Source organism: Triticum urartu, chromosome 7 (genome assembly GCF_003073215.2).
Source record: "Triticum urartu cultivar G1812 chromosome 7, Tu2.1, whole genome shotgun sequence".
Taxonomy (NCBI): Eukaryota; Viridiplantae; Streptophyta; class Magnoliopsida; order Poales; family Poaceae; genus Triticum; species Triticum urartu.
In genome coordinates, this window is record NC_053028.1 from 491,096,270 (window position 1) to 491,109,312 (window position 13,043).

The following is a 13,043-nucleotide window of genomic DNA, read 5'->3' on the forward strand; positions in this document are numbered from 1 at the left end:
AATCACACTTACTTCTTTTTGTGCAAATCATACTTATTTTTTTATGTAACATTATTGTTTTCCCTGTGCAATCAGTGCTTCTCAAAGGATTACAGTCAGGCCTACCTCAAAGACTATATGTAAAAGCCCATGGTTGTGCGTGTCACCAACGAACATTTTGAAGGTTCTAAAAAGGTCATGTTCAAGATGGGCAAGAAGGACGGGCGTGCGATCATGACGAAGAACTGGAGAGAAGTCGTTCAGGGCGCCAAATGAAATAAGATCAAATGGCTATCTTCAGGTTCATGGAAAGGAGTGGAGGTGGGCTTAGGGTGAGCGTGGCCAGTGGCATGAGGATTCGTTGACCCATGGGAGTAGTTTGACGCTAGTTTTATAATATGTATGTAGTAGCCAGTAACTGGAAGTTGGTAGTATCAGCTTTTGGGTCCAGTAAGTGCAACTTACTAGCAATTGGTACTTGGTAGTAACTAGTACTTTGGTGGTACAACTTTTGGGTCCGACTGGATATGAAGATCGTCTAGTAAGTGGAACTTGGCAGTAACTTGGTGGTAGTATGAACTTATGTGGCGTAATGTACTTGCCATGCAAGTCTGTTCTTATAACGCACCCTCTGGTACCCTCCCTGATAGAATTACCTTTATGGACTACAAAGATATTTCCTTTTTTGCCACAGTGATGCTAGTATTTTTTAAATCAAATCTAACCGGGTTTCATATGGATTAGATGCTACTTTAATTTTAAGCTAGTACAAGTTATTTTGAAAATGAGGTTTGTATGTGTTGCACAAAAAAATGCAATGCAAAAACAAAAACTTGTGGGTCGAAGCTTTCATATTTAAAAAATGATGTTTCTGTTATATTCGAAATGGCATGCTATTTTCATAAACAGAGCAAACCAGCATGTTCTTTAAAAAAATTTAATAACAACGTAATTAAAAAATGCTGTTTTTAAAATAGCATGCTAAAAAACATGTAACTTTTGAAATCAGCATGCTATTTTAAAAACAACATTATATTTTAAAAATGAGGATGTTATTTTTAAATCAGCATGCTATTTTTAAAAACAAGATATTCAAAACAACATGAAAATTAGCATGCTATTTTTGAAATCAACATGCTATTTTTGAAGTAGCATATTGAAAAGAGCATTATATTTTTAAAAGTAGCATGCTGTTTTTAAAATCAGCATCATTATTTTGAAATTAGCATGCTATTTTTGAAGCATTATATTTTTAAAATTAGCATGCTATTTTAAAAGTAGCATATTGAAAAGAGCATTATATTTTCAAAAGTAGCATGCTATTTTTGAAATCAACATGCTTATTTTAAAAAATAGCATATTGAAAACAACATAATATTTTTAAAATCAACATGCTATTTTTAAAATCAGCATTATATTTTTAAAATAGCATGGTATTTTAAAAACAGCATATTCAAAGCAACATGCTACTTTTAAATCTGCATATTCATTCTATCTTCAAATGAACATGCTTTTTTCAAATGAGCATGCTATTTTTAAAATATCTCTATGCTTATTTACTATTTCAAAATAAACCATTTTCAAGGCTATTTGAAAATGAGGTTTCTATTTTGATTTCAAGTAGGTTTCTGAGGAAATCCGACGTTCTATTTTCATATATATATATATATATATATATATATAATTTTTTGGTTTCTATTTTATATTTCAAGTATGAAATTTGACTACACTTTTAACAAATTTCAGCAATATATTATGTAGAAAAAGAAAAAAATACAAAAAAACCAACTTCACTAAAAATGCATTGTTTAATAGATTTTGATAAATCATAACTAGCCGACCATGTCAACTCGTCCATAATAAAATGAGGGTGTACCAATCAAACGAGGTTTTCAAAAAAATAGTGGCAGTCCATCAAATAGGTCTAATACATCATAAACAAGGTGGATCACGACATGGAAACAATTGAGTTTGTTCTAATTTTTTCGACCCCGGAAATCCTTTTGTTTTATCTACCTGACCCTGTGCATCTAAACATCCTGTCTCGACTTCACTTTAGCTTTCCTGCATGAAACAACGTTTGTTAATAGGATAGCAAAGAAGATTTGAGCATCCATAGTACACTTGAACACAAAAAACACTAACTTGATAGCTCATATTCACTCAACCTTTGGTACATTCCTAGCAGGCCTTTTTGTCTTCATCACCCCTTTGGCCTATTCTTTACCGCCCTTCCTAGAGTCTTTCCTGGAAAAGTTAAGAAATGTCAACACAGTACTAGCAAAGACCTGAGTTGTAGAGCGGACATGTAAGTACAGACACTAACTTCATTGGTTTTCCTCGTGCACCATTGTCATCGTTATTTTCCTTCCTCCCAGCTTTGACATTTGGAGCGCCCTTGCGTTTCCTACAAAAAATGAAATAGATGAATCTGCAGCCAGCATCCAAAAAATGTTTAAGTATGCACAATTGTGGTAATGCCCACTTGTTTGGTTTTGCATAATCCTCTTCTGCAACCTCTAATGGTCTCTTCCTAGCCCTCCTCAGCCCACCATCTTCTGCATTTGAATCTTCCTCTTCTTCTGCATCTGAATCTTCCTCTTCTTGTGCAGCTGCATCTTCCTCTTCTTCTGTGGCTGAATCTCCCTCTTCTTCTGCATCTGAATCTTCCTATTCTTCTGTACCTGAATCTTCCTCTTCTTCTGTATCTACGTCTGTCTCTTCTTCTGTATCTGCCTCTGTCTCTTGTTTTGTATCTGACTCTGTCTCTTCCTTTTGCTTCTTTCTCCTTGTGACCTTTGATTTGCCCGCTTTTTTCCTGCGTAAATTGAAGAAAAACATGTGAACACTCTCCGGGAGAACATATTAACACTGTAAGCATGTATGTAAATGAACAATGATATTAACATGTGCACTGACTTCGTTGCTTTTTTTGAAGCTTCCACTTCTTCTGTATCTGACTCTGTGTCTTCTTCTATCTCTGAGTCTTTCTCTTTTCGCTTCTTCCTCCTTATGACCTTTGATTTCCCTGATTTTTTTCCTGTGTAAATTGAAGGAAAACATGTGAACACTCTCCCGGAGAACATATTAACTCTATAAGCATGTATGGAAATGAACAATGAGATTAACATGTGCACTAACTTTGTTGCTTTTTTTGAAGCTTCCTCTTCTTCTGTATCTGACTCTGTGTCTTCTTCTGTCTCTGAGTCTTTCTCTTTTCGCTTCTTCCTCCTTGTGACCTTTGATTTCCCCGATTTTTTCCTGTGTAAATTGAAGGAAAACATGTGAACACTCTCCTGGAGAACATATTAACTCTATAAGCATGTATGGAAATGAACAATGAGATTAACATGTGCACTAACTTTGTTGCTTTTTTTTGAAGCTTCCTCTTCTTCTGTATCTAACTCTGTGTCTTCTTCTGTCTCTGAGTCTTTCTCTTTTCGCTTCTTCCTCCTTGTGACCTTTTATTTCCCCGATTTTTCCTGCTTAAATTGAAGGAAAACATGTGAACACTCTCCCGGAGAACATATTAACTCTGTAAGCATGTATGGAAATGAACTATGAGATTAACATGTGCACTAACTTCATTGCTTTTTACCCTCTCATCTGCTCTCGCCTGGATTTAATCCTCTTGTTCGATTCTTTGGTAGTTTGTCTCCCTTTTGGAATTATTTTGATTGGATTTTCCATGTCATCAGTGCAGCATTCGCGAGCAGTAGAGAAGTATGCTGGCAAAGGAACAAACGATTTCTGGCCTTCATCCAAATCAATTTTTTCTCCATCAACCAATATACTCCGGAGGAGCTCCATCACCTGTTCTGACTGTGAATCGCTAGTTGCGGCTGTGAATAAAGCGTCACTAGCCATGTTGCGTAGTTGATGATACTTATTCATGTGATCAGACCATACATGAGTATTCGCAGTCCTCGAGAAAGGGAACGATGGCTTGGCATGCATTGTCCATCTTTTCTTCACAATTTTTTTGGAAATGTGCGTACACCAAGATGATCCAGAACGCAGAATATATGTGCACATGGGTGATCCTGACTTTCCAACTTTTTACATTTACAAGCTGTAGCATCCAGTCTTGCTCCTGTAAACAGACAAGTCACGTGATATATAAAATCCACAGGCTTACCATCCACGCCTTGTGCATCCAACTTTTTTGCATCCAACTCCTCACTGTCCTTACCTTCCAAGTCATTGGGATCCTTAGCATCCAAGTTTTTTGCATGCAAGTCCACACCATCCTTGCCTTCTAAGTCATTGGGATCCTCAGCATCCAAGTTTTTTGCATGCAAGTCCTCAGCATCCTTACCTTCCAAGTCTATAGGAACCTTAGCATCCGAGTCGTTACCGTCCTTACCTTGTAATTCTCTAGCATCCCTGCCATATGTTACTTTATCATATGGGACTTTGCGCAAAACTCCAAACACGACCAAACCATCACACGCTACCCGGTCTATGACCTGCCAATTTGTTCCTTCGACAATCTGACGCTTTACCCGTGGAAATATCATAGTTGTATAAATATAAGAGGCAGCAATCTCCATATGGTGTGCATTCGGCTTAGTGAAGGGTATCGTATGTGTCGCTACTGCGTCTAATGCTGCTTCATTCTTACGCATTATGGATACACAGTGCTCAACATGCTGCAACAAATCAACAAGCTGCATCTTCCTGTACGTTCAGGTGCACATGAAGCCTTGAGTTGAGAGACTCACTCCTCTGATTACTCATCATGCCTAGGAAATATCTACCCTTTGTGTACGCAGCAGCCCATTTGTGTCGCAGCTCGTACATCCTGTTAACCCATGATGACCTCTTGCCTGTTCGTTTTATTTTGAACCTAACCTTATAAGTCTCCCATCTTTTCTCAAACTCATCAACATCCCAACGACGGTAAATGAATTCCCTAAACTCCTCAAGCTTTTTCTTGCGGAGGTGGATCACCATATTCTCCTCGATATGCCACATGCACAAACGATGATCTGTTCCGGTCCAGACAGTAGCTATTGTTTTAGCCATTGAACCATCCCCATCGGTGATTGCTGAAATGGGTGCCGTGTGGGACATTGCCTCCAAAAATACAAGAAGAAGCCACTGGTATGATGCAACTGTCTCGTTTGGCACTAGACCGACCCCAAACAAAACTGTGCTGCGGTGATGGTTCAGACCAACAAATGGAACAAACGGAAGCATGTACTTGTTAGACCGATATGTACTATCGAACACCACGACACCACCAAAGGCAGCATAGTCAATTCGGGATTGTGAATCAGCCCAGAATATGTTCCTCAAATGGCCTTCGCTATCTTTTGTGTATTTGAAAAAGAATTCTGGGTTTGCTTTTTTATGTGCAATCATATAGGTGAACAAATATCTAGTGTCACTACCTTCTATCTTGCGCTTCTTCTGGATTAAAACATGATTGTATAGATCTCGATCTATAAATCCAAGCTTGTCGGGACCACTGGTATTTTTCTCCATTACATTCATAATCTGATGTGTTCGAAGTCCACCAACAGCATACTCGATGACATCGGCCTTTTGTGCGTCAGTCATTCTACGATGAGCTGATAAGTAGGGAGTCAAGTCAGCAGGGACAAACAGATGGTTATGCTTGTCCACAAAATTCTTGACGAACCAGAAGCCACTGCTATCTTGTAGCTCAACTTGAAAAAGAGCGGGACACCCACACCGAGAAAGACCCCTCGGTGTTCTTTTTCTTTCATCTCTGTTAAAGTGCTTAAGGGCCCGCCATCCTTGTTTGCAGCACTTGTATGTCCTTCTGTATGCATTTTGTTTCAGACCTGGACCCCTGTACTTCAGATCATCCTTTCTAACACCAAACCCTTTTTTTCTCGCATAGCCTACGTAGAACATGTAGGCTTCTTCCTTGGTCCTGAAAGTCTTCACAATCTCTAAGTATTCCATACACTCATTCAGGTCTGAACTAGTCATGCCTTTATTATCAATTCCTTTACCTTGCATGTGTACATCATCCATGTCTATGCCATCCTTGCCTGCATCCTCATTGTCCTTATCATCCATGCACATACCATCCATTCGTTTGGGGTCCATGACTACGAAATCATTGTCCTTATCATCCATGCCTTTGCCTTCGTTGCCTCTATGGCCCATGTCCTTATCATCGTTGCCTGTATCACCCAAGTTTTTGCCATCGTTGCCTTTATCATCCATGTCATTATGCTGCCAGCGAAAACAGATAGTCAATGTTACAGATGGATAGCATACGTTACCGAAATTATGCACTACTCTGCTTAAATAATTGATTTAATTTTTCATATCGGATTCATGTACCTAACTCAGTCCTTCAAAAGCTGTAAGTAAATATGCCCTGACTAAATTCAGAAATTTGTAATTGATTGTACTAGCTCTAACTGATGATCGCCTAACTAAATCCAAAGTCCACGAGTCCTTCAAATGCCTTGATAGATCCACCCTGATAGATCAATTATCTGCAATCTCCATTCAAAATTATCTCCTAACTAAATCCAAATTATCTCCTAACAAAATCCAAAAGTATCTCCTAACTAAATCCAAATTATCTCCTAACTAAATCCAAAATAAGTCCAAACTCCATACAAAATAATTATCTCCTAACTAAATCCAAAATATCTCGAAACTCAATTCAAAATTATCTCCTAACTAAATCCAAAATAACTTTCTTTGAATCCAAATCTGCTAACAACTTTATCATGCCACATAACCCTAACTAAGTCCATCAATATGTCCTAGCTACATCTGACATACACTTCCTTTCAATTGTAATCTCGTCACAACTTTCTGAAAACATAAACCCTAAACCTCACATGACATATCCTAAACCCTAACCAAATCCGATCGAAATCTTGTCACAACTTTCTGAAACGATAAACCCTAAACCTCACATGACATATCCTAAACCCGAATCAAATCCGACCCCTATTGGTGCTATATGCAGAAGGGACCAGAAAAGATTTGAGATGGCTAGGAACTTACAGCGAAGATCCGGCGTGAAAAAGTTGATGCACGTCGATGAGGATGATGTGGCCTCTCGGGTTGGGGAAGGTGGCGTCCGCTCGGGGAAGGAGTGGATTAGCGGCTCGTCGGAAGATCTGGCGCCGCGACCCGAGTGGGGTGACTTGCGATGGAGGGGGGAGGGGGGAGTAGGAGCAGAAGGGGTAGACACGGTGGGTGCGATCGGCGGCGATCAGCGCCGATCGAGGGCGCCGGAGGCGATCGGTGGTGATGGAGGGGGGGCCGAGGTTAGGGCTCGAGAGGAGGAGAGAGGACGAACCGCTCGAACGGAAATTCAAAAGAGTACGCATGATGATTGGACCTCTATAATGAAGTGCTTTATTAATGCAATTAATTTACTCGAAAAATTTAGGACGAGAATACCCCTGGACCTAATTGGATCGATTAAGAGCACAGAAATTTTTAGGTCGAAAATACCCTTGGGTTCAAAAAGGTCCAGTTATTCTCATTCATTAGATCGCCCATATAATACACGTGTGTATTATAATGCACCATAAATTTCCGTATAAACTACTATACTATGTAGAGTTTTTATATAATTTTATGTAGGAATACGACTTCCTTTTTTTTGCAAGCTGTTGATCGATGCCCTAGTACGCTATCAGTTTGTGGGCTGTACATGCGGTCTCACGACCAAACAAGTGCGTAACGGCGTCCTCATCTCGGTGACAAGCCCCGGTTTCTCTTCCATGTCCACCGCCCCAACCGGTGTCCACTCGAACCTCGTGACCAGCTTTTCGACGAAGGACTTGAGCACCGTCAGAGCGACAGTGGCGCCAGGGCACGCCCTCCGCCCGCTGCCGAAAGGCATCATCTTCATCGACTCCTCGCCGCTCCCACTGCCGGCGGTAACAGAAACGCCGTATCCTTCTCCGCCCTCCAAGAAGCGCTCAGGCAAGAACTCGACGGGGTTCGTCCACGACGTCGCGTCGCGTCCGATATCAGCCACGCCGTAGTTGACGACAGAGCCCTTGGGTATCACGTAGCCGTCGAGGTAGACGTCCTTGTCTGTCGTGTGCGCCAGCAGGTAGTGCGCCGGGGGGTGGCGACGCAGCGCTTCGAGCACCACGGCGTCCAGGAACGGGCTCCGCCGCTCACCATCCGCCGTGCAGTTCCCATCGACTTCCCCTCCCCTAATGTCCTTCTGTAACTTCCGTTGTATATCCTGGGAAGTTGTATGTCATATTAAATTTTATGAGTTACTACCTCCTTTCTGGTTTATTGTTCCCCTTCATATTCTGTGATAAATTTTAACTTTAAATTTAACCAACAAATGTTAATACATGTCGTAAAAGTAATATAACTGAAAACTATGTTCAAATATGAATCCATCGATATAATTTTTTATGACATACATTAATATTTTGTTAGTTGAACCTTAGTAAAAAATTAGCATAAAATAAGTAGAAGACTAATAAACCAAGACGGAGTAGTATATCCCAGGAAAAGTTGCATGTCATATCAACTATATGAATTATGAGGCCTTTTTTGGTTTGTAGGATTTTGTAGAAACTCTATAGGATAGGATTTGCAGAAGCCTTTTGGTTTATAGGAATGGATTCTTATTCCTATATAGTATAGGAATCAATTCTTCACATTTTAGAGGAAAAAAACATTAGCCTAGACTTAATGAAAAAATTAATATCCTATGCACCAAATGGCATCTCTTCCTATAATTTTTTCTATTCCTATAAAATTCCTATTCTATGAACTAAAGGAGACCTGAAAGTGAAATTTCATCCGTCAAGGCCCTTTAAGAGCATCTCCAGCCGTTGCGCCCCCAAGACGCGCCGAAAACCGCCGCTTGGGGGCGAGCCGGCGCTATTTTAGGCTTGGTTGCTAGTGCGTTCCCAGCCCCCCCCCCCCAAGTCGCCCCTAGGAGCCGATATCGGCCCAGTATCGGCGCTTTCAGCCCATTTTCAGTGCTGGATTGGCCCAATTTCCGGCGCAAAACGGCCCACGCTCGACGTGTTTCGACGCTCATTCAAATAAAATCATCAATAAAATCATCACAAATAATAAAAACACTCATATTTCATTGCACGTCCAGCTAGGCGTTGCCCTTGACCCTCCGTAGGTGCTCCACTAGATCCTGCTGTAGCTGATGATGCACCTGTGGGTCTCGGGTCTCCTGGCGCATGTTGAGGAAGGCCGTCCATGTTGCAGGGAGCTGGTGATCCACTTGGGCAAGAGGACCCTGCCTGTAATATGGTTCAGTGTCAAATACTGGCTCTTCCTGCTCACTCTCAATGATCATGTTGTGCAAAATGACATAACAAGTCATGATCTCCCACATTTGATCTTTCGACCAAGTCTTAGCGGGATACCGGACAACAGCAAATCGAGATTGGAGCACGCCAAATGCTCGCTGGACATCCTTCCTGCAAGCCTCCTGAACCTTCAAAAAGTGGGAGTTCTTGCCTCCTGGCACATGGCTTGAGATAGTCTTCACAATGTTGACCATCTCGGATAGATGCCATCTGCTAGGTAGTACCCCTTGTTGTATTGGTGCCCATTGATATCGAAGTTCACCGGAGGAGAATGGCCCTCAACGAGCTTGGCAAAAACAGGAGAGCACTGCAGCACGTTGATGTCATTGTGAGTTTCTGGCATACCAAAGAAAGCGTGCCAAATCCAGAGGTCCTGTGTGGCCACTGCCTTAAGTATCACACTGCAAGCTCCTTTGGCACCTTTGTACATCCCCTGCCAAGCAAACGGGCAGTTCTTCCATGCCAAGTGCATGCAGTCGATGCTTCCAAGCATACCAGGAAATCCTCTTGCTTCATTCTGTGCCAGGATCCGAGCAGTGTCTTCAGCATTGGGTGATCGCAAGTACCTCGGTCCAAACACTGCCACCACAGCCATGCAGAACTTGTAGGTGCACTCAATGATCGTGGACTCGGCCATGCGCCCATAGTCGTCGAGTGAATCACCTGGAGCCCCGTATGCAAGCATTCTCATAGCTGTCATGCACTTCTGGATTGAGGTGAATCCAAGTGTGCCGGTGCAATCCTTCTTGCACCTGAAGTAGTTGTCGTACTCCTTGAGTTCATTGATTATCCTGAGGAAAAGCTTTCGGCCCATCCGATAATGGCGCCGGAAAACTTTGTCGCCGTGCAGTGGAGCGTCGGCGAAGTAGTCGGAGTAGAGCATGCAATAGCCTTCGACCTGATGACGGTTCTTTGCTTTCCGTCGCCCCGGCGCCGAGCCGCCTCGCCTCGGCTTTGCATCGCCGGCAAGCAAGCCGCCCAGGGCGGTGGGGACCATGAGGTGTTCTTCGTCCTGGGTGGCGGCGTCGGCTTCCTCCTCGAGCAACGCCGTGAGCACCTTCTCGTCGTCGGAGTCCATCGCGGCCGGGGCAGGCAAAGCACCGAACACATAGCGGGCGTCGTGCGCAGACTTGTCGGCGGGCGCCGGAGCGGCGAGGGAAACTCGGGGAAAGTGGGGGGAGAGGGCGTGGGGGGGATCTTTCTTTGTTTCACGGCGAGGAATGGCGAGATATCGACGGCGGCGGCGGAGAGGTGGCTGGCGACGCCGGGATCGGCAAGGTGTCGGGGAAGGAGAGGGGAAAACGGGGCGAATCAGTGTGACTTTTCGCCTGACAGTGGGGACCCAGGCGATTTTTCCTTCCACCGGTGCCCCAAGCGCCCCCCAGTGCGCTGGGTTCGGCCTGGGCGCGCCGGGTCAAAAAACGGGCCGATCCGGTGGATTTCGGCGTCTTGGGGACATAACTGGACTGTTTTTTGACACCGGCGTAAAAAAAGCGGCCTGCGGCTAAGATTCGTAGTGCAGCCTGCCAAGTCACCGATCCTTTGCAACAGCAGCGGGTGTAGGGGGCTGACAGGCAGGTCGCTGTTTAAAAATTGTCCTGTGGTGACAGGATGCTCTCTCTCGTTTCACATGCATGCACATGTCCCCTCACGCTTTTTCTCAGATGGGCGCTCACTCTGCTGACACACCCTCTCTCTCACCTGCACCTGCATACACACATGCACAAGCCTCTCTCTCACTTCATTAAAAAGGCGTTCTCTCTCACTGCTCTAGAAAAGTAATGCTCTCTCTATTCAATTTAACATTGGATTTCAAGGAGTTTTTCTCTCTAATTTGTGTTTCTCTCCAAAGTAGTCACGGGTAGTCGTTTTGTGTATGTGCGAAGCGAACATGTCAGAGAAATCGCTTAGTATGGACATCTGCCGCTGGAGAAAGAGCATGAATCACAGCAGGTCTTACCGTCTCAATACCCCACGCGCCTGCTAAACAAAACGCTATCACAGGACATGCCACTGATCTCTAGATATTGCGTTCTGTACAGATGTACTATCTCCTTCCTTGTTTATTAGTCCCCTTAGTATTTTGTATCAAAATTTAATCATAATTTTAACTAACAAAATGTTAATGCATGTCATAAAAAATAATATCATCTTTATTAGTTAAATATTTGATCAAAAATTCACATAAAATACCATAAGAAGCTATAAACTAGGACAGATGTAGTACAGGATAACCATGAGTCCCGACCCCCGGGAGCAAAAAAGCCTATCTCGTATCGGTACGCATACCTGGTGGAGCACAAGACGTGCCATGATCCACTCGAGCGCCGTGGAAGTGATCTTGGCGGCAGCGTTCATGAACTCCCAGCACAGGCTCACCATCTCCTCGTCTCCGAGCCTTAGCTCCAGGAGCGTGTCGACGTAGCACCGGCGCCGCCCTGAGCCGACCCCATCACTGTCTCGTTGTTGGCGAGCACTGATGAGAGTCATGACAGTAGCACGGTGCCTCTTCTGGACGTTGGATAGCTTCCGGCACCTAGGGAAGTAGCACGCGACCTCGAGGAGCGCTGGCATTAGGTGGAACGCGCCGAGCTCAACGACGAGGGAGAGGATCTCGGCGTGGACTCCTCGTAGCTGCCTGAGCACGTCCTCCTCCACTCCCTCGCCGAAGCAAAGCGAGGCGAAGAAGGAGACCACGGCGTGTCGGAGCATTTCTGATGGCACAACGACGTGGTTCTTGGCCGCCGCGGCCGCACATTCGAGACTCGAAACAAGCTTACCGACGGAATATTGTAGCGCGCCAGCGAGAGGCGCCCCTGCAAGGTGCGAGCTGATGTTGCGCCGGAGGAGGCTCCAGCGGCCGCCGTACTGGGCGCTGTTGACGCCGTGGGCGTTAAACCCGAAGGACCACGACGGCGGACGGTGCGCGAAGGTGGCACCATCGCGGGCGAGGGTGCGGTGCGCGGCGTCACGGCCGGCGATGAAGATGGCCGGCTTGCCGCCCGTCCAGAGGGTGACGACGGGGCCGTAGTCCGCGTGGAGGCGCCGAAGCGCATCGACGAGGGAGGCGGTTGTAGGGCAGCGATACAGGAGGTTCCCAAGAAGTGGGAGCCGTGGCCACGGTGGCCCGGGAGGGAGCGGCCGGCCGCCGACGTAGCATTCCCCGTGCTGCTTGGAGGATAGCACGAGGAGGAGCACGGCAGGGAGGACCACGATGCACAGCAGTAGGAGCATTGCATCGGCAATGGTCGATGAGAGCGGTATCGGAGTTGATTTTATAGTGATGCAGCTCCATCTGCTGGACGGCCAAATGAATGCTTAGATCGGCAAAGCTGTTTCCTAAACAAAGCAGCTACGGCACATCCATATCCTCTGTTGTTAAGTCCGACCAAGATGTAAGCAGTAAGTTTTTTCCGTTTTCGTTTTGGCAAATCGCTATAAGGCATCGTTGCTTGTTGGATAACGTTTAGTCCATAAGTGTCGTCTCAATGCTTGAGACACAGTACCTTTCACAACATAGTAGCCACATGAAATAAGATGGTACGTGTGTGGATGGCGTGGTAGATTCTGCATTGCATATCCCATGGCAAATGACCACCGTGTACTTTTGGGGCTATCTTGGATTTCTTTTTTGGGGCATCTTTGACAAGTCTTTGATGCCCCCAGAAAGCTGCCTCCAGTCGACACGGCAGTCTTGTTTCTCAGACGCGTCTAGCGAGCGCTCATTGGCTCGCTGGCGACCCCGAGCGA

The 13,043-nt window shown here is 44.7% G+C and overlaps 1 protein-coding gene and 1 long non-coding RNA gene across 3 annotated transcripts; both read right to left on the reverse strand.

The window, feature by feature from the left end:
- Positions 1-1,994: 1,994 nt before the first annotated feature.
- Positions 1,995-2,612, reverse strand: LOC125518933. Its single transcript, XR_007288184.1, has 3 exons — positions 2,306-2,612; positions 2,125-2,226; positions 1,995-2,043 (listed from the first exon to the last, which is right to left on the reverse strand). It is a non-coding gene; the product is annotated as an uncharacterized LOC125518933 (long non-coding RNA).
- A 1,892-nt stretch (positions 2,613-4,504) lies between these two features.
- On the reverse strand, positions 4,505-12,731 carry LOC125522713 (cytochrome P450 89A2-like). Of its 2 annotated transcripts, none has more exons than XM_048687751.1 (2): positions 11,583-12,731; positions 4,505-6,192 (listed from the first exon to the last, which is right to left on the reverse strand). In XM_048687751.1, exons 1-2 carry the CDS (start codon positions 12,525-12,527, stop codon positions 4,642-4,644), a joined length of 2,496 nt encoding a protein of 831 aa, XP_048543708.1. In that variant the 5' UTR covers positions 12,528-12,731; the 3' UTR covers positions 4,505-4,641. The 2 variants fall into 2 exon arrangements, with proteins under 2 accessions (XP_048543708.1, XP_048543710.1); XM_048687753.1 differs by lacking the exon at positions 4,505-6,192 and adding an exon at positions 7,443-8,188 and having other exon boundaries at positions 11,583-12,724.
- Positions 12,732-13,043: the final 312 nt, after the last annotated feature.

Bases quoted from the DNA above. Each gene is read 5' to 3' on its own strand.
- LOC125522713 (XM_048687751.1), bottom strand. From the start codon at position 12,527: ATGCTCCTACTGCTGTGCATCGTGGTCCTCCCTGCCGTGCTCCTCCTC. The intron at 6,193-11,582 runs GTATGCGTACCG...TTTCGCTGGCAG, and splicing joins CACGTCTTGTGCTCCACCAG to CATAATGACATGGATGATAA.